The sequence below is a fragment of the Canis aureus genome, chromosome X (genome assembly GCF_053574225.1).
Source record: "Canis aureus isolate CA01 chromosome X, VMU_Caureus_v.1.0, whole genome shotgun sequence".
Lineage (NCBI taxonomy): Eukaryota > Metazoa > Chordata > Mammalia > Carnivora > Canidae > Canis > Canis aureus.
This window is the reverse complement of record NC_135649.1, coordinates 104,850,358-104,872,351: the sequence shown is the minus strand read 5'-3', so window position 1 is coordinate 104,872,351 and position 21,994 is coordinate 104,850,358. Positions and strand designations below refer to the sequence as shown.

The 21,994-nt window shown below is 36.6% G+C and overlaps 1 protein-coding gene across 1 annotated transcript in view; it reads right to left on the bottom strand.

Annotated features, from left to right (window-relative positions):
* Positions 1-21,994, bottom strand: part of KLHL15 (kelch like family member 15) — a 35,645-nt gene that overhangs the window by 7,879 nt on the left and 5,772 nt on the right. The window contains exon 3 of the mRNA XM_077887418.1: positions 12,728-13,439. Within this exon, the coding sequence (XP_077743544.1) occupies positions 12,728-13,432 (705 nt within the window). The 5' untranslated portion in view covers positions 13,433-13,439. The remainder of the gene's footprint in view (positions 1-12,727; positions 13,440-21,994) is intronic.

Below are 21,994 nucleotides of genomic sequence, written 5' to 3'. Positions count from 1 at the left end.
TCTCAAAGTCATCAAAAATGTATTTGCTGGGATCCCTGGGTGGCGCAGTGGTTTGGCGCCTGCCTTTGGCCCAGGGCGCTATCCTGGAGACCCGGGATCGAATCCGACGTCGGGCTCCCGGTGCATGGAGCCTGCTTCTCCCTCTCCCTATGTCTCTGCCTCTCTCTCTGTGTGTGTGTGTGTGACTATCATAAATAAATAAAAATTTTTAAAAAATGTATTTGCTTAGTAAAAATGAGCATCTTTTCATTTTTCCATTCATTTCTTCTATGAATTGCCTAATAGTGTGCCTCACCCATTTTCCTCATCTTTTTATCTGCAAGAGCTAAACAGCAATACCCTGGAAATCAACAAGAAACATAAACCTCAAATTAAATATTTAAGTGCCTACTGTGCACAGCCAGTGGCCTGAGCTACACGGGTTTTGAAGTAATAGAATCCTGTCCAGCACTGTAATTAAGCACCACATCAAGCAGCCCAGTGTGGCAATTAAGAATCCAATTTAGAAAATATCTGACTTTGGCACTCACAAGTTGTGGGATCTTGGGCAAGTAACTCAACATCCTTATACCCATTTCCTCATCTGTATTACTGGGAAAACAATAATAGCACCTATGCCTCATAACCCTAAGGTAGGAGACAAGCAAGATAATCTATGTGAAAAGGACAATATGGTGCCTGTCACATGGCAGTATACAACAAATAACAGCTATTATGAGCTACTATTACTGACCAGTGGACATCTGTGGAATGTCAGTCAGCTTAAGTCAATGCATTTGATGATGTGTTTTTGGTCTGTGTAAAAATTCAGCCTTTCAGAAATGAGAGGAAAAATGAAAGAAAACTTACTCTGGACCTAATCCTGCCCAATAAAACATGATTGGTAAGATGCAAGGAGGAGGAAGCTTTATAGAAAGCAGCCATGTCATTTGGAGATCGAGAAAGGAAGGGGAATGCTGCACATATTGGATAGGCAGATTTCAAGTTTTTTAAAGGAAAATTAGGATCAATTCCAAGATCGGAAACTGTGTAAAGAAGCTCAAGAAGGCTTGGAGGCTCTCAAAAGCATAATGCTGACTGCATAATTGCAAAACACACTGATGAGGGGAAGAAAAGGGGAAAGTATCTAAAAAATCTGATGTGCTGCACAGAGAGCTTTCTGGAATTCAGATGTTAAAAAACCACTTACGACAGATGGTAAAAAAAAAAAAAACAGGCACATAAAATAAGTATTACAAAGGGTGAAACGGAGCTTTAAAAATACTGTGAACAAGGCTAAAGCCTCAGGATGAACTGTGACTTAACAAAGTGCCAGATAATGAACAAATGGTGTCTTAGAGGTTAAAGTGAAAAGGAGTAGAGGCAAAAGTGAAGCCCCTCCTGGATGGAGTGGTTAATGTAATATTAACAAAGACCAATAGCCTTCTATTTTATTTCCATTCTTGGCTAAGAATGTTTTATTCTTTCTAATCTGAAGATCAAACACAATGACAAGAAGAAACTTAAATCCAAGATGGCTGAGGAAAAAAGAAAAGAAAAACTAGATAGATATTCTCACCAAGTTAAAGTCATTTGATCTCAAAATCACATCCTGGAATCCTGAGAGGCTTCACAGATAAAGCTGCTTAATTGTTTTCTGTAATCTGTGTGGAATCATGAAGAATGGGAAAGTACTATAAATCAGACTTCCAAACTACAGACTGGTTAGCCTGAGGCTGATCCTGGATTGTTAAAAACAAAAACAAAAACAAAAACAAAAAACATGCCAGTTGCGATAAGAGCACTACACGCTGGGAGGCAGCATGACTCACCCAGCAATGGCAAGACTTGACCATTTCCAGTGTAATGTTTGAGGATGTAACAGAACTGGTAGAGAATGAGAGAACCTATGACTTTGGCAAAGTAATTAACAAATCTAATCATAAAGAGAAACACCAGGGACCCACGAACCACCTGAAACTGCAGCAATAATTGTTTTAATGCATTCGGGGGTGGGGGTGGGGGGGTAAGGTGAGACGATGAGAAGTCCACAGCTTTTATCAAATGCTCCAGGGATCTGTGAACTCCAAATGTAAAGCTACAACTGACTATCCTCAACACGAACTAACAATGTAATATGGCAGAGTAACATCGTGGACTGAATTAAACTAGACAATCCCACCCTCTCCATTTGATGAAACCACAGCTAAGAGGGCTGAGTTCCATTGCTACAAATTAGATATCACTAAGTGGACCACATCCCAAAGACAGTAGAGGGATCCAAACCATAGGAAAAATGGTAAAACTGATGAGGAATGTTCAAATTCAAGAGACTCTGGAGAAAGATAGCAACTGTTTTTAGGACCAGTAAGTGGAAGTAAGAAGGAAGATCTTGGGCTGGTCTACAATCTTTACCATATGCAGTCATTAAAAAGAATGAGGCTAATCCACATGCACTAACACAGATGTTCAAAATGTCAAATGATAAAAACTGCCTAAGAGTATATATAATATTCTCAAAAAGTAAAAATGGACTGTTTTATACAGTTGGCAGTATATTCAGAGGAAAACATATGTCTACCCGTACAACAGTTACCAGTGAGCTTTTGGGGGACTTGCCCCCTTTCAGGTTCTATATAGGTCTGTATTTGGCTTTTTTACAAGGACTATAGTAAGAAGGGTATGGATACATATTTTCCCCAAGTCAGGACTGTCTATCTCTGGAGCCAGTGAGCAATCTTGCCAGTGGAGGTAATCCAAGTGTGACTGTGGATCAGGGGCACAGGAGAGGGGTTCTGGCATCACGTGAGGACGAGGCATAATGGACTGTGACAGCCTTCCACCTTCCAAACCCAGGCTCTTACAGATCCCATCAAACTGAGTCAGCTTAACTGCTTCTTACAGTGATTTTCCTGTCTCTCATTTTCTATCCAATCTTCAGGTTCCTTTGTTCTCCTCTCCATTCATTCAACTGTGTTCCTTAGAAACTCAAGTTTCAAAGTTTAAAAAGTTACTTCAACTCTTAAAATCCACATAACAGCTACCTATCTTTATCCAGTATATTCTACCTGTAGGCCCTCAATAATGGAAGTTGTGCCTTTGAGATAATCGATTATACAGTAAAAAGTCTTCTAACCAAAGAAATTTAGCTCCTAATCCCTGCCACAGCTAGAAGTTCTAGATCTACCTTGTCCTTTTCCCAGAGCTACAATTCTCTAAAACCACACAGTATCAATAAGCATAATTAGTTTCTTCTTTCATGATAGAAATGGGGAATTAATGCCTCTTTGATAATCCTGGACAAAGTAATTACAGATATACTCTGCTTTAAAACAAAAAGCATAGGGCTAAAACCTATGTGAATGGAGTCATTTAAATGCATTAACAAAGGGAGCTATCAAAAAAGAAACATGTGGCTCATCTTTTTGTAGAGAGAGCATTTCTCCCAACATTCACTCCTCACATAACAGATTATCTATAGATCAGGTGTTTCCAAAGGCAAGATATGGAGAAAAATGACATTTCTTTCATGTTCTAAAGAACTACTTTCCTTATCCTTTCATAGGATTAAAAAAGCTGTCTTGTTTTAACACTTAGAATATATTATCACTTTTCTTACTTCAATACTTAAAAATCATATTACAAAAAAGTTACCTCTTAAAAACAGTGATCTGAAAATCTTAAATTGGCCATTTCTTCCTATGATTTTCTTTTAATTTAATGTAATTGTGTGTGTGCATATAAAGGAGAAAATGTGAGAAATTATTAATTTTGAATGTGGTTCCTGTACATATATAGTAAGTTGAAGAAATAATAGCTAGCCATTACCACTGGGCAAAAATTCCATGTTTTTCCCTCTGCTGTCAAAATGTTACATAATCCATTAAAATTTTAACTTTTAAAGGTAATTTGTATATACCACTCTTAATTTTGACAATTAAAACATAAACAGCAATGTAACTAAAACAGGCATTTTCACAGAGCTTATTACCCTTATTTGATTAAAAAACTGCAACTTAAAAAAGCTACTAAAACTGGCTGCAGTCTAGGGTGCCTGGCTGGTTCAGCCAGTAGAGCATGTGACTCTTGATCTCGGGGTTGTAAGTTTGAGCCTCATGCTGAGTGCAGAAATTACTGAAAAATAAAATTAAAAAGAAAATAACTGGCTACCATCTAAACTTCTTTTAGGTCTTTAGTCAGCCAATTTCAGATATTATCTATTTCACCTTTGGAAATGTATTTTAAATGCCCACTATAAACTAAAAACCAAAAACAACCCTCGTCTTTTATTAGTTTATTCATCAGTGAGGGTGGGAGGTGGCCACTGGTAACTGGAGTAATTCCTTAACTAAAGAACCCAGGTCTTAGGCTTGACATTGTCCCCAAGACACTGTGTGACTATGGACAAGCCTCTGGTTTCATATTTTCTCCTTATAAAAGGAATCAGCTGCATGAAGACACCTCTGGCCCTTTCTACAACCAAAAAATGCTAACCTAAATTTCAGAATGATGAATATAAGGTGTCTAGTGGAAGGAAGATGGAGTGCTGGCTATCAGTTTTATCATTCCCTCTCCATGATCCAATCTGCTCAAAAGAAATATCCAGAAACAAAGCAGTTACTAAAACAAATTATACCCTTGGGAACCAAAGCTACATTTAGTATTATTTTGATATTCAGCAAAATGTGGAGCAGTCTTTATGTACTGTATTACAAAAGCATCCATCCTGGTATGAGAAGTCTATTTATAAAATCATGCTCAGAACTGAAGCTTCTACTCATTTATGTTACAATCAGCACAAAAAAGCTAGGTGCAAAATACCTTTAATTAATCCCTTTGTCCTGAAAAACCAAGTTAATGACCAAGGATAAGGCTATAAAAAAAATCAGTTCCTGCCAAGCACAAATCCTCTAATACTGTAATTGCAGTCAAATACCAAACAGTAAAGACAAATTTTAATAAGGATTTACCTATCCTCTCTCCTTCAAGCAGGCAACAGTCTAAATTACCGAAAAGAACTTCAGAAGTAACCAGTATAAATGGGGATGAGGTAGACCCTCATTAAGATAATACTCTATCTGAGTTTCAGCACAATTTGGTTAGCTCTATCCCTTCAACTTCTCTAGAGTGAAAAATATGTAGTTCAAAAATAAGTATGCTCAGAAAGTCTAATTTCCTTCCAATTTCAGTGCAATGGTCAGAGAACACCACTAGAAATTAAGCAAGTGTGCGTGCACAAACCTAAAAGGTAGAAAATGATGTGATTTCTAAAAAGCCGCTTAAGACCATATTATCTGATTATAGTAATATTTAGATAGCACAACTACATTCTAGAATTTTTCCTATTTATGGAAATACTCTCAATTATGTAAATATTTTAAAACAGAAATAAAGCCAAAAAGTTTTAATCCTAAAACTTCTGAATGATCAAGGCTTACCTATGACACATGAAACATTTTCTAAGTAAATACTGAGTTTGAGAATTAAAACATTAAAGCCTAAAATCTCAGTATTTGCCCTTGTTCCTTTCCTGCTCCTAACCTTGTCTCCATTTTCTGACTTCTCTGATCTTGTTTGATGTCTGCTTATCATTTGGTTTCTCCCTCGTTCATTAAAAAAATTTTCTCCTTTTACAAGTCAATATAACTATTTGCACTCCATCTCTTCCTTCACTTTTACACTTCATGGTTAATTTCCAATTCTAGGCTTTTCATTTCTCATTTATTTTATTTAAGAGAAAAATCAGCAAGACTGAATTTGTAAACTCTCATTTTCAGTAGGTTCCTGCCTGTTTTATACACCTCGCACCACACTCTCCCAGGGATCTAACACCAGTCAGCACCCTGAATTACTGCACCCTCCAGGAACCTGCAATGAACCCAAGTTCAAAAGCAGAAAACAAGAGCACTCTGCTTCTGTATGTAGAAGATAGAAGACTTGAAGAGAAAGACACTTTGAGTGCTTTTTAAAGAACTGTGCATGTGTTAATTACAATCATACAAGTCCACAGGGCTGGGGAGGAGGGGTTGGCAAAAAGCAGATGGATGCAGAAAAAGACACTAAGTGAAATGCAAAAGTCCGCTTAACCTATTGACCTAGTTTCTACCCGAAAAACTGCTCATCTCTGTGCTTTCACTCCAAGGGGCAAGTGAGCTGATTGTTCATTTAAGCAATTTCAAGTTTACAGCTGGTTAAGTACTATTTAATATATGAAGGGAATTTTAAACTTTTTCAAAAACTCAAACTTATTAGGAACTCTAAATTTCACATTTGAAATCTAGGTTACTGATTTTGTAAAAATTTTGTATCATCAAACACAGCACTGCTTATGTTTCTCATGTACTTCTGTGAGGGCTAGAAGCAAATCTTTTTTCCTCTAGATTTGTCTGGCTGTAGTTGAAGTCATTAGAAATAAATTTTTTGAGTTTTCCACTAAACTGTGGTACACTACAGGTAATGGTCTGGTTGCTGGACAGAAATTTTGGCTCACTCAACTGCTAGATTAGTCAAAACATGTCACAGTAAAGGAATTCTGGAGGGTATATGGCACCTACACTTTACATAAATGTGTCCTTACCCATATGATATTGCTCATTACAAGTGGTCTGTACCTCAATTAACCTGAATATCAAATCATCCGAGCATGACATTAAGGATAATCAATGCCCTCAAGTCCACTGTTAATGCTATCTAAATCAACTATGCTAACAGAGAAAATATTTGGAAGTTTATCAGTGTTTTGTGAAGACCAGTTCTGAGAGCTACTAATGTTGTTAAGTATCCAAGGTATACTTGGACACTTAATTCGTAATCCTGGAATTCTTTCCATTTCAAGGTGAGCATGACACATTATCCCCATTTTAACGTGTAGCTTTTAAAGCCACAAATTCTGTACCTTAAGTAAAATAAAAAACCTTTTAAAAAAAAGTATTAGTAAGTTCTTCTGAAGCTTTTTAAATTCTGATCCTAGGATCAATTTTTACTAATAAGAAAGCTGTCTTTTTTTTCCAGCAGACTATCAATATTATCTCAAAGTTGTAAATACAAAAAGTTTTCATAAAACGCAGATATGGTTTGTTAAATCCAAATATATTCTCAGTAAAAGAGAACTTTTTTTCTAACTAAAACATTAGCTTTGTTCTTTAAAAGTTACATAAATCCAAGTTTCGGGGAATATGATGAATTACATTTATTACATGAAGAAAAAAGCACATTAGGGAGTCTGAATATCAGGAGGTAGTTTATAAAACATTAGGAATAAAGAATACATCTTTATATTCTGCTCCTTTACTAAACAGCCAATGAAAAATCAACCGTAAAAGCCTAATTATAAGCTGAACAAATGTGTTTTTTAAATCTTTACAGGACTGAGAGTTTCTTCCCTTTTGAAAAATTGGAAGATATTATGATTAATATAATTTCTAAGGGAATCATTGGCATGCTCTTACCTTATACATATTTATGATACTAAAGATTCCCTGGGTTCAAAAATATTAAAGTGTCACTGTACTAGAGAATCAACATATGGGTATTTTAATGAATAATTTAACAATTTTGCTACAAAAAAGTATAATACGTATTTTGCCAAATTTACTTCATAAAATGTTTTTAATAAAGCAGTAATTGTTTTTTAAAAACCAAAAGACCACAGAAAGCAAGGTTTAAACTATTTAAATCTTCACATCACTGAAATTAAAGTGACAAATGTCAGGCATTATCTCTGTTAACAGATGCAAAAAGACCCTCAGAGCTAGGAAAAAAAAACATGCCAAAGACATGTGTGGAAGTAAAAACTGAAAATGAAGTCTAGATTTAAAACTGGGAATCCACTATAGATAAAAGGAATCATGAGAACTCTTCAACAGCTAGTATTAAAAGGAGATACTTAAATTTCTTTTCAGCTTTCTTTGATTACACATTGAAATCCCAGAATCGTGCTTGCACATATGAAAGTTTTCCTACACCTTGTACCTTTTTCAGTACCATTAAATTTCTCAGGCTATTTTGTTCACACAAACACACTGGGACTTTCCTGACTCTATATTCAACAACTTCAAAATGACCCAAGCTGGGCCACAGGGTAAGTGTTAGCTTCTGCCCCTCAGGGTCCTGTCTCTCCCTGCTCTAGTGGCTGTGATAGGAAGCCCTTGAACTGGGAAGCAAGCAGACCTGCGTTCCATTCGGAGCAGTGCCACCTATTCTGGGAGAAGATTCCTAACCTTTCTGAGCCCATTTTCATATCTATAAAATGGAAATAACCTACAGAATCTACCTATGTGTAGAGCACTCAATGCACAACGTGACATATATAAGGTGTTCACTTAAGTAGATTCACTGCTTCTAACGAACTCTGGTAAGGAAATCTGGAAGTCTTGATCTCTTGGTGATGGTCACATAGAGTACTCAGTACAAAAGTTAAGATCGTCTGTTTTCAGCTGGGGAGAAAAGTAGAAGACAATGGGGAAAGATATTGCAGAAGAATAAACCCAAGCATTTCAGCATAGCTAGAAGGCATGGTTCAGGTCCCTGCGATGAAGGAGGGCTATTCCTTGGGGGAGAAGCAGAATGCCCCATTCCCTATGAAGCCTCTGCTCAGATCTGTTGATAACTACCAAAGGAAAAATTAAAGTCTCCACAGGCTTATTTCACCAAGCTTTGTTCACTTGCTTTTTATTTTCCTGATGCCAGGGTTAAGGATTCTGACAGAGATGCTATACTCAAGTTAACTTCATCAGTCATTCTATGGAACAGTTAGGTAGGTAGGTAAGTTCATTTAACGCTAAACTGCAGAGAACATCTCAAATGGCTGAGAAACCAGGAGAAGGGTTTAATATGTGAGAAAGGCTGTTTACTGCACACATATTCAGAGTTTCTAATGAACAACTCACTCCTTGAACTTCTAGAGCAGCGCTGTGCAACAGAAATATGAAGAGCCACAAATGTGAGCCAATGATTAATTTTATACTTTCTGGTAGCCACATTTAAAGTAGTAAAAATGGTGAAGTTGATTTTAATAATGTATTTTATTTAACCCAGTATACCCAAAATATCATTTCAAACTATAATCAATATAAAAATGAGTAACGAGGATATTTACCTTTTTTGTCATCCTAATTTTTTAAATCTTAATTCAGACTTGCCACATTTCAAGTATTCAATAGCCACAAGCAGTAACCATATTGAACAGCGCAGCTCTAGAATCATAGATATACACTAATTTTTTTTATTAGAATGAGTAATCTTATTCTTGACTTCAGCTAGTTTTAATCCCATTAAATTGAATGGAAAGACTCTCAGTTTTTTCGTAAGGAGGTAAATTTTAAGAATCTAAAAGAAATCTAACAATACTGTGAATAAAATACTTGATTATCTTAGTCATAGGATTGGGCTACATAGCCTAATGAAAAAAATGGTAAATTCTAAGTTTGATCAGAGTTGGTAAGTGCCAAGATGTCTTTGGCATTACAACATTTTCCTATAACTGTTCCTGAAGAAACACAATGCTGAAAAGTAGGTGTTGTTAACAGGACACGTAAGGAAAAGAGGAACTAAGTTACCACCAACACAAGGAAATAATCTGATAAATCTGGGACACACTAAGACAACCAGTGTTCTGATCTTTCTCACACACACAAAAAAAGAGCAGGGAACTGTTTTAGATTAAGATTAGACAGAAGTCATAACCAAAAGTAATGCATAAATAATGACTGGATTCTAGGGCATTCTGAGAAATGGGAGAATTCAAATATGGACTAGCTATTAGATGATATTGTTAATTTACACCTAGATGGAATGGCATTGAACATGGGTAGGAAAGAGTCCTTATTTGTATAGGAGAGGCATGTTAAGTTTTTAGGGATGGAAGTATTATGATGTTTGCAACTTATTTTTGAAGATTCAGCAAAAACCTAGATAAAGCAAATATGGTAAAATGTTAACAGTTCTTGAATCTAGGTGACAGCTACACAGTTATCCACTATACTACTCTTCCAACTTTTTGTATGCTTGAACATCCTCATCATAAGCAAGAAAAAGGAGAGAAAGTTCTAGAGTCAAAGACATAATAACTCAATATGTGGTATGAACCTTGATTAAATCCTTAAAAAAAAGCTAAAAAAAAAAGACACTTGGGGGACAAGTGAGAAAAATTAGAAAATGAAGTGGATATCACATGACATTAAGTAATGACTGTTAATTTCAACAATGGTATTATGGTTATGTCAAATTTCCTCACCCTTGGAAAATGAGCTGCTAACTCAAGTAGTTAGGGATGAAGTACCATAATATCCACGACATTCTTTCAAATGGTTTTACATTGCTAAAGCCAATGTGGTAAGATGATAACTCTAGTAACCTATAGTATATGTTTATGGGTGATCATTCCACTATTCTTTCAGACATTTTTTTATGTTTAGAAAATCTAATAAGTATTTTTAACAATTTAAAGCTAAAAATAAGTGCCTATCAATATTCCATTTTTCAAATTTCAGCTAATAGGAAAAAAAACACAAATCAAAACTGCCTGTAGTTTTCCCTGTGTAAATTCTTACTAAAGAGATCAGCCCAGATGTAACATATCTTTATTTCTGTGCTCTTTCTGGCACCATGCATATATAATAGGTATTAAAATGGTTCTGTGTGAGACCTGCAGCATACCAAAGGTAAAGGAAAAATAGATGGGCCCTATTTTCAAGGGAGATCAAAATCGTATGGTACAAAATAGTTCAACCCAATTTTCCATTTTAGTTTGGTCTATGAAGAGCAGTTCTCAAAAATCTGCCTAACATAGTGTTTCTCAAAATTGAGAATGCCATACATTCCTCCTAAAACTAATATAACAATATATGTTTAATTCTACTGGAATTAAAATAAAATAGGAAGCCACAGATCCCTTTGATAAGCATTAATTCTCATACATTGCTAAGACCAGAATCACGGACTACCATTTATCTTACCAGTATTACTAAAATAAAACTAAAAGATTTCCATTATATTATCAAAAACAATGGTTTCTCTGTGGCCAGGGCCTTATTAAGTTTTTCTAAGAAATTAACTCAAGAAGGAAGCCTTAACATTTTTATTCTGAGGAGATACCCAATACCTGGCTAATGGTTAATAACCACCTCCTCTGCTATTATAAGCAAACAAAATCCATCAGAAGGTACAAGTGATGCTTCATATAATTTATAAAACTATCCAATGGTATTAACTTTCATTTCAGACACTGTCACTACCACATTGAATTGGTAATTAGAATATAAAAAGGCTCTGCGCTCAACTGCTAACAATTATCCATCATATTGTCCCACAAAAGGAGAAGTTTTATTTCCTATTTCACCAGTACTTCCATCTAGATTGAAGTTGGAGGGTTTTTGTTTGTTTTAGTAGTAGGAAAGCATTTGCATTTAATGTATAAAGACAAAACAGGATTCCCCAGGGAAAGAGAGCAATAAAAACATATAGTAAGGGAAAAAAATCAAATCAGACAAATGATTTACATAGTTGATGCGGAGCCGATTATCACCCAACAAAAAGTAATTAAGAAATGTATTTTTTAATTTCAATAATTTCTGCCAGATCAAGTACATTCTGAGAATAAAGATAAAATCCTGTAAAATTGGGTTTTCTATTAAAAGTATAAGTTAATGATATTCCATAGCATTTGGGGGGGGGGTGGAAACATGCCACACTGCTGAGTGTTATTTTTCAAATGGTGTAAACAACTCCCCCTTTGCAAATATTATATTTTTTATCACCAGGTGTGGTAACTAAAGCTGAAGAACTATTTAACATGAAGGGTGTCGAACCAAAGATTTAAGTGTGCTTTCTAGAAAGAAGAAATGATGCAAGAGGTAAACAGAGCCCCAGAGGTAACCATGTGATTAGAAACCAATTAAGTTAAGCAATTACTGAAACTGCTTTCTCTCCTTTCAGCACGAAAGGATCACAAGTGAGACTCTGATATAAAAATGAAATATGCTTGCATACAAAAAGGCCAAGGCTGTTTTGGAGAAAGGATATTTTTCAGATAGCAGAACTATTACACGGTAAAATGTGCACAGGGATGTTTCATTGATGTAGACAGAGGATTTATAGTCTATTAGTTAGAAATGCCAAAACAATGGTTTTAGACATAAACGTTTTCATGGTTAAATTCAGTTAGTATTCATAGTGAAAGAGGAGAAAAATAGAACTACTTACGAGTAGGGGAAAAAATCAACTAGGTCAGGGTAGGGGAGAATCACCACTAGAGCCTACTGGCTTTCAAGAGTAATTTTATGTTTACTCACTACAGTTTAGAGGAATACGGAACTGCATTAACGCACATCATTCAAAACTAACGAAACTCCTCTCAATTCTAATTTCAGCATGTATTACTTAAATTAATTTTTAAAAATAGAGCTAGCCTGACCCAGTTCAGATTTAATTACTCTGTGAAAAGAAAGAAAAGTTAAAGCAAACTTGGAATATTTTGAGTTAAATACTTATGTTCCAACTTTAAAAGTACTTTTAAAATAAAACTACTCTACTACCTACCTGGTTCATCTTTCACCCACAAAATGTGTTTCTTAAACCTAAATGCAAAAGCTACAACAAATCAGACTGCTTGTACATAAACTATTACAAATCAGACTCCTTGTACATAAACTATTCTCTTTTTAACTCCTGACCAAGCCTAGAAATCTTACCTTAAAAACATACTGCTTTAACTAAATAAGTCCTATCTACTGCTTTCAAATGCACTGACCTTCTCAAAAACACTGGATGGAGTCATCAAACAAAACCTGATGTTCTGAATGATGGTATCGGTATGTCTCCAGCGTCTTCTATCATGCCGCAGCCAAGACTGCACAGCCTCGTACAGCTCTATCTCTGGGAACCTGCTCAGATGATCATTATCCAAGTAAGACATGAGCTTCTCAAAGCTCAGATAAGACAGGAAGTCAGGCCTGGACATGAGTGGTACAAAGTTGTCTAGCAGAAAGGCGTCCAACTTCTCCCTGACTCCCTCGATGTTAACACCAAAATCATCTAAGAGTCTCATAATTTCTGCACAATTTTCTAAGCAGATTTTCGCTAATAGAAAAGAGCAGCAGAACTTCACCACTTCTATAAGTTGAACATACATGGCAGCCTGAAGGATCTCATGAACAGTATTCATACTCAGTTCTATAGTTCCATAGTACATAAATTGAAGGACGTGGCTGAAACCAGTAGCAGTTAGACCTTTTAAATGAATTTTGTCCTGATCTCGCTCCCTCATGTCTGCAGTAAACATAATTCTGAAGTAATCACTCTGGGTGGCCAAGAGTGCTTTATGGGCCTGGAACTGATGATCTTCAATAACCAGAGTGACATCAAGAAGCAATCCCTCCTCATACAGTGCTCTGAACCCAGCAGAGACACTGGTGTCATGGATGGAGGAACAGAATCCTTCCACGTCCCCTGCCATGAATCACCTGGAAAAAAGGTAATCAAAGAAAACTGTGTTAATCATTTCCATGCATTCTGAAGACATTATTAATTTAGGAGCTTAAACAATTTTTCGTAATTATCTCAATTTCACTGCCTCAGTCTTAAATGTACAAGCCCTCTGGGAGAAGACAACCTAAAGGCTTCCCTTTTTTTGGCTTCCTCACCTGGGGAAAAAAATCTATTACATACCTATCAAATAATGGTAAATTGTTAACTTAACAAACAGTATATGCCCAGCCCATTGGTTTTACACTGTTCACCAAGTATATTTCAATATGTCCCCAAATTATCAACACAAAAAGATTTCTCTGCCAAATGCTGAATTATGAGGAAAAAGCAGCAAAAAAGAAATCAAACCAAGAAGCATTGCTGTTGACCTTGAAAAAAACCTAGAAACTTACCCAAAGGAAGTAATCAGATAAATATGCCAAGTTATACATACAAGATTTTTTCTTTCTAGCCTTACTTATAACAGAAAACTGGAAAATATTCAAAAGCCCAACAACAGATTATTAAATAAATACAGTGCTGTTGTCTAATGGATTACTGTAACAACTAAAAACAATGGCAGCAATCTACCTATTCTGACAAAGGATGTCTATTAGGTATTGTTATGTGAAAAAACACTGAAGGAAACTGCAGTTTATTGGGTCTATTTTCCAAAATAAAATATACATGTGTATGTTGAGATTCGAAAAAGTCTGGAGGAACATATACCAAAATGATATCCCTGGGTAGTAAGATTTCAAGAAATTGAGGTTTGCCTTCTCCTTTTTACTTACCTCATTAACCTTATTCTAAAATACAATGATCACACATTGCTTACATATTTAAAATACAAATAATTTTTAAAGGGAATGAAACCATATTTTTTGCATACCAGAGAAATGAAGCCAAGATAGTTAGAATAATTAAGATCTCCTAAGCAGAATAAACTAATTCAGTCTATTAGACTGTTTATGAAGCAAATTTTCTCCTTTTCACACAACCACCCTCCTTCCCACCCTGTCAGCCAATGGCCATCTATCCTCTTCTCAGTCTTGCACAGCTCAGGGGCCTCCTCCCATCCCAAATTCCCTCCCTACCCTTTCCTCTGTGCCCAGTGGAACCTTGCTTCAGTGTAAACAAACTTCCCTACCAGCTCCTGCTAGTCACCAAATTTTCTCCACAGTCTGATTTAAATACCAAAAAAAACCCTCTTGTACAGATTAAAACCTACCTTCTAAGCCTTCTTGTAGGTTTCTACTGTCCTTTTTCTAAAACATGCCCTTTTGCTCAGATAAAAATCCATCTTCTATTCCTTCTTGTCACTTATCAAATACACACATCCTGATCAATCACTCTCTCCTGCAAGTTCACGGACAACTCTGGCTGAAGCTCATGTTCTCCACTTCTTCAATGTTGGATCACTCATATGCAAAACCCGAAAAGTCCAATTTCCCTAGCCACCTCAACTCCTACAACCCCCCTCCTTACTCCATTTTAAAACCTTATTCCCATACCTGTTGGATCTCACCACAATCGAAAACCGGTGCCCATCTAAAATCTAAACGGTCAACTTTTCACTCAGGCTTAACCTCCACCTCTCTTTTTACTTGGCCTATCACTTCCAAACTTTACCTCTGTCCTCCAGCTTGGACTTTCTGGTATTAGACCCAATCTCCCCACTCTATTACCAAGCCCGCCTCCTTTACTTGCTGAAAGAGTGCCTCGTGTGTGCCAGGCATTATGTTAGGCATGGAAGTATGGGCCTTTTGGGAATCCCCTTTGCACCCTAGGTTTGGCAGAGCCCTCCGATATGACAGTGAAAAGGCAGCTTCCATGGACATGCTAAAAGCACTATTTCTCCACTCTTGTGAGTAGGTGATCACTGTGTTTTTCTATTTTGTCATCAATATGTTATCTGTGAAACCCTATGTTTAATTTTTTGACACATTAACCCATTGATTCAGCAGTTATCTCAGTCTAAAGTCATCTTAACCCACAAAACTTTGTGAATTAGCAAGAAAAAAGTCAGAAAGGATAACATACCAAAATGTTAAAAATGGTTATCTCAGGATGGTAGACTATCAAGCAGTTCTAATTTTTTCCCTTTTGCTAAACTGTGTTTTCTAATCTATCTGCCACAAAAGTGTATTATTGTTTTGAAAGTTCATTTTAAAAAATCTTTTTAAAAGGCCGGGGGGGTGGGGGAGTGGCGCCTGAGTGGCTCAGTCAATTAAGAAGCTGTCTTCAGCTCAGGTCATGATCCCAGAGTCCCAGAATCCTGCATCAGGCTTCCTGCTCAATGGGAGTCTGCTTCTCCCTCTCCCTCTGCTCCTCCCCTGCTCATGTTCGTGCTCTCTCACTCTCACTCTCAAATAAATAAAATCTTAAAAAAAAATAAAAAAATAAAGATTATATCCTCGTCCCTATTTCTCAGAATCCTTCTGCAGCATGACTTACTCCCTTGGTTCATCACTTTCTCAGTTTCATGACACTATTTCCCTGATTTTCTTTCTATTCCTGGGCTACTTCTTTCTCAATCTCCTCCCTGGGCTCATTTTTCTTGAATGAACACTGCTGTTCCCCAGAATTCTGCTCTCAGACCTTCTTTCTTTTCATCTAAACATTGTGTCTCCTTAAATGACTTCTTAAAAACCCATGGGTTCTCCTAATACTTACCTTTACCAATACCTTGACCATCTCTGTCCAAATGGTGAATGGTCCACTAGATATTTCTTCTGGGTAACTGACTGGGATCTCAAAATCATCATGCCTAAAAATAGTCATAATTCTACTCTCTCCCAATCGGTTCTTGCTTCTGTATTTCCCATCTTACCAAGAGGCATTCTAGGTGCCTCTTGTCCCAGTTTGTCCCTAACTTACCTTTCAGTCTTATTGATTAAACGACATAATATGTTCACTTACCTAAAACAGCAAGTATGCACAAGGTGAAATTATTATCAAGTTTATTAGTACTCCATTAATCCAAAAGCTATACTTTCATTTTGGAAAGGCAGAACACAAGAGGGCTGTTTATCATTTGGAAAAGAGATATAAGATATCTTAGACACTGTAAGCAGAACAACTTTACTAATACATTCAAGATTAAAGTAAACTACTAGGGTTTTTCTTTCCCCCGTGTTATTTTTAGAGGTAAAATTAGAATTAGAGCTTTGAATTTTCTAAGTGATATGAGGCATATACACACAACTGCATACTGGGAAGAAAAGGAACATCACACAGTGTGGTATCTGAATAATCGAACATTATGGTTAATAGAGGACTATCCACACATCACACTAATAATCAATTTTCAAAATAACTGGAATTAAAAAACAGTAAATTAAAACAGATGAAATATCTGATATTTCATTATCTTTCTCAGGATCACTATGGACACCAATTATCACTCTGACTTGTCAAGATATTGGTCACATTGAATGAAGATTTAGTAATAGAAGATTGGACATCGGCATTCATATACTGAGAGTAGATTGCTTTGTGTTTTATTAATGTTATTTTGATTAAAAAAATAACCTAAAATACCATATATTTCACTGCCTGTCAAAGTTAACCCTCTCAGGACACCTGGGTGGCTCAATTGATTAAGCGTATGCTTTCGGCTCAGGTCACAATCCCAGGGTCCTGGGCTCCATACTGGGCTCCCTGCTCAGTGGAAAGTCTGTTTCTCCCTCTCCGTGCTGCTCCCCCAGCTTGTGCACTATCAAATTAATTAAGTAAATAATTTTTTTAAAAAACAAAGTAAACCTATTTAACAGTTATCACTATCTGAAAAGGTCTCAAACAGCTTTTACCTTTCTGAAAAAAGTTCAATCTAAAGGAAATTTTTAAAAGGAGATACTATACTGCAATAAACAAAGAGGTGCATATACCTTTTTGGACTCCTGTTTTCGTTTTCTTTGGGTGAATAGCAAGAAGTGGAATTACTGGGTCATATGGTAATTTTATTTTTAATTTTTTATGGAACCTCCATACTCTTCTCACAGTGGCTGTACCAACCTGCAATAGCCAATATATGGAAGCAACTCAAGCGTCTAGCGATTGATGAATTGATAAAGATCACGTGGTGTGACACACACACACTACAGAATATTACTTAGCCATAAAAAAGAATGCAATCTTGCCATTTGCAACAAGATGGATGGACCTAAAGGGTATAATGCTAAGTAAGTCAAAGAAAGACAAATATGATTTCACTCATACGCAGAATTTTAAAAAACAAATGAACAGGAAAAAAGACAAGAACAGAGTCTTTTTTTTTTTTTAAAAACAGAGTCTTAAATGCAAAGAACTGGTGGTTGCCAGAGGGAAAGTTGGTGGGGGGGAATGGGTAAAAAAAAAAAAAAAAAAAAGAGGATTAAGAGTACAGGTCTCCCTTTTTTTTTTTTTTTAAGAGTATAGGTCTCTTGATGAGCACTGAGAAATGTCTAAAATTGCTGAATCATTATATTGTATATCTGAAACTAGTATAAGACTGTATGTTAATTATACTTGAATTTTAAAAGAAGTAAAAATTAAAAAATAAAAGGAGAAACTATGCTTTCTAAAAGAAGTAAGTAAGTAAGTAAATAAATAAATAAATAAATAAATAAATAGAAGCAATCTAGGTTCCAGATACTTACTATGGTAAAAACATCACAGGGCAAAGAATCAAAGAGGGGGGTGGGGGGGCGCGGAGAGGAGAAACTGGGAGTCAAAAGACCCTTAAACCATAAGGACAGCACTCGTACTCCTCAGGGCACCCAGCCCACTAAGGGGGACTCCAACCAGGCAGGCTTCCACTCCGTGATCCTGTCTAGTCACATAAGGTCAGAATGGGTTGGGAAACATGAATCAAGATGAACACTCTCTTGTCAAGAATTTAGAAAAGGGATAAAAGAGACATGCACTGACTGTATGTATGACTGGACCTGGAATATGTCAAGGAGCAGCTGTGGGCACCAACTTCTGCCTGCCACGCAGGCTGAGTATCAGAGAAAGCCAATGGGCTAAAGAATAAAGCTAAGATGAGAGGATAGGGAGTGCTCCCCAACACCCTCATTTTTCCAGTTGCTAATAGGGCCCACCTCTATTCCTGTTCCCGGGTTCTAAGAGAAATTCTTCTATGCTTAAACTAAATCCCTTTTTTACTACCTCGGGTGGGTTTTTCCTTCATATTACCATCAAGGTCCCTAACTAACATGGCTTTAGAACAGAAATTGCTATACTTGAAGTTACTCAAACCTTGGTCTTATCTCTGCATCTGTAAAATTGAGAGCATTTAACATGAGCCACCCAAAATTTTTAGTCATAAAATTCTCACTTATTCTACTATTCTCCTACAGAGGTATAATAATGCACTTACAAAGGCATACAGTTATTTTTCAAGTCTTAGCAATTCATTTGTCAAGTTTACTTGATCTAAATGGACTTCTAAAATTAATTTGTGATAGCTGGGACATATCAGTAACTTCTTTTCTCCATGAAAAGGCTTGGTGCATCTATCAGTAAGACTAACAGCTTTAAAGCAGCAGCAGTATTTTACATTTTAATAGGAAGTATGTGTATAAGCAGAAAACGATAAAATATTCAGTGATTAACTGACCCAAGATTTAATCTCTAAATGAAAGTAGTGAATTAAGAGTACAGGTGTGGAGTTAGAGGCCTATGTTTGAATACCCGTTCTACCTCTTACCAGCTCTGTGACATAGGGGCAAGCTATTTACCCTCTCTGGGTTCTCATGTCCTTATCTGTAAAAAAAAAAAAAAAGTGACATCAAAGGGGCACCTGAGTGGCTCGGTTGAGCATCTGCCTTTGGCTCAAGTTGTGATCCCAAGGTCATGGGATCGAGTCCTGCAACAGGCTCCCTGCTCCATGGGGGGCCTGCCTATCCCTCTCTCTCTGCCTCTCATGAATAAATAAAATCTTAAAGAAAAAAGTGACATCAATATCAATAGAACCTTCCTCACACAGTGCTGTGAGGATTACATCAGTTAATACACATAAAGACTTAGAACAGTATATTTTATCTGTTAAAATAAAGGACACCAAAATGTTAGGGCTTATTATTATACCTCTTCAGTTGGTGCTACTGGAACCAATAAAATAGACCTGACCCTTTAAAAAGTCTGGTTGTCTATGGAAAAACCCTTCTCCCTAGCCACAGTACTTCTTTCAAACCCCAACCTGCCTTATCAGTTAAGTCTCTTAGGACCCAGGCCAACTTAACTTGATAGACACTAGGGTTGATGGGTGAAATTTTTCAAGGTCATATGACTAGTTAAAAATAGAGATAAAACCAGAATCTGATTTGCAAAAAATATAAAGAAATTTGTATTCTGTTGTAAAGAGCAAAACTTTGAAATTAAGAGTGGTTCATTAGTACTTACCACCTGCATGATCTGAAGAGTCTGTTAACTTCCTGACTTCAGTTTCCATCCACACATTAGGAATTATCATCACTACCTTATTATTGAGTGGCAGTGGTGATTAAATGAATTCACTTAAATGCCTAGCCCAGAGCAAGGCACTCCACCAGAGGTCACTCAATGTTGGCTCCCATTGTCCAACTCTTGCCTATTGCTCTTTTACCATTCACAAAACCATAGGAACTTGATACCCCTCAAAAATCAACTCTACAGATTCCACACCCTCCTAGAATTCATCACAACGTAAGTTTATGAGAGATCAAGAGATGTACTAGTAGTCCAAACACTGGACCTCATTTTGCAATGCATTTTTTTCCATTTTTTCTCATCACACAAGTTTTGTAGCTTGTATGGGGCTCTTCAAGTTTTTCTGCCCTAACCAGAGTAGCTAATTTCTACATATGTGCTTTTCAACTTACAAGCCACTAGCTACAGGGCTATGGAGCACTTGAAATGTGGCTAGTCCAAATTGACATGTGCTGTAAGTATAAAATAAATGCCAGATTCTGAAGAGTTAGTACAAAAAAGAAAGTGTAAATTTCATTTACACAAATTTTTGTACTGATCACATGTTGAAATAATATTTTGGATATAATGGGTTAAATAAAATATATTAAAAGTAATCTCGGGCAGCTCCAGTGGCACAGTGGTTTAGCGCCGCCTGCAGCCCGGGGCGTGGTCCTGGAGACCTGGGATCGAGTCCCGCATAGGGCTCCTGCATGGAGCCCGCTTCTCCCTCTGCCTGTGTTTCCGCCTCTGTCTCTCTCTGTGTCTCTATGAATAAATAAATAAAATATTTTTTAAAATAAAATAAAAACATAAAAGTAATCTCATCTATTTTTTACTTTAAAAAAAAACCATGGCTATAAGAAAATTTTAAATTACATGTCTTATATTCCATTGGACAGCACGGATCTACAATATCAATGCTTAAGGCATCAACCAACCAAACTTACAAATGAACACATGAAACAAAAACAACTTGTTCACAGTCCATACCCTGGAAGCTACAAAGAAAAGGAAAAAAAAAAAGTGAGGCTTAAATTAAAATAAAAAACACAAAACACACATATAAGCAAATAAAAAATATTAAGTATTAAAAGGAAAGTGTAAGAATACAAAAAGTAAAACATAACTTACACATAAGAAATCTCTAAGAATTATAGCAACTTACAGAATAAGTAATTTTAAGAATCACTGTGAAACTAAACTCAAGAACTACATACCTTAAAATAATAAAACCAACCAACCAACCAAACAAAAAAACCGAGGGGCCCGCTTGGCTCAGTGGTTTAGCGCCGTCTTCAGCCCAGGGCGTGATCCTGGAGACCCACGTGGCTCAATGGTTTAGCGCCGCCTTCGGCCCAGGGCCTCCCACATCGAGCCCCACATCGGGCTCCCTGCATGGAGCCTGCTTCTCCCTCTGCCTGTGTCTCTGCCTCTCTGTGTCTCTCGTGAATAAATAAATAAAATCTCTTAAAATAAATAAATTTTTAAAAACTACATATCAATGAGAGCTGGTTAAAAAAATCCATTAAGGGGATCTGAGGAGAGAGATTTACTAACATACAAAATGTTCAATGTACAGAAATTCTGTATCCTCACTTTTCAAAAACGGATCATCAGATTAAAGGAAATCATGGTTTATAAACCCATATATATATATATATATATGTATATATACATTCTACACTTAGCCTTCAAAATTTCAAATGGCAGGTTTTATTCAAAAGCGGAACCAGGGCAGCCCGGGTGGCCCAGTGGTTTCGCGCCGCCTTCGGCCCGGGGCGTGATCCTGGAGTCCTGGGATCGAGTCCTGCGTCCGGTTCCCTGCATGGAGCCTGCTTCTCCCTCTGCCTGTGTCTCTGCCTCTCTCTCTGGGTCTCTCATGAATAAATAAAAAATCTAAAAACAAAAAAAAAAGCGGAACCAACTTAAACTAAATGACAAGACATACACTACTGCGAAAAAATACTTAAGAGTATTTCATCAACTTGGCACTGATTAAAGAAAAAAAAAAGCCTCATATTTTCTACGCATAACAGTGATTAGTATAGCAATTTCCAAAATGTCGTCTAGGGACAAATGGGGTCCTAGTCCCCTAAAGGACTCCGCCAAAGTCAAA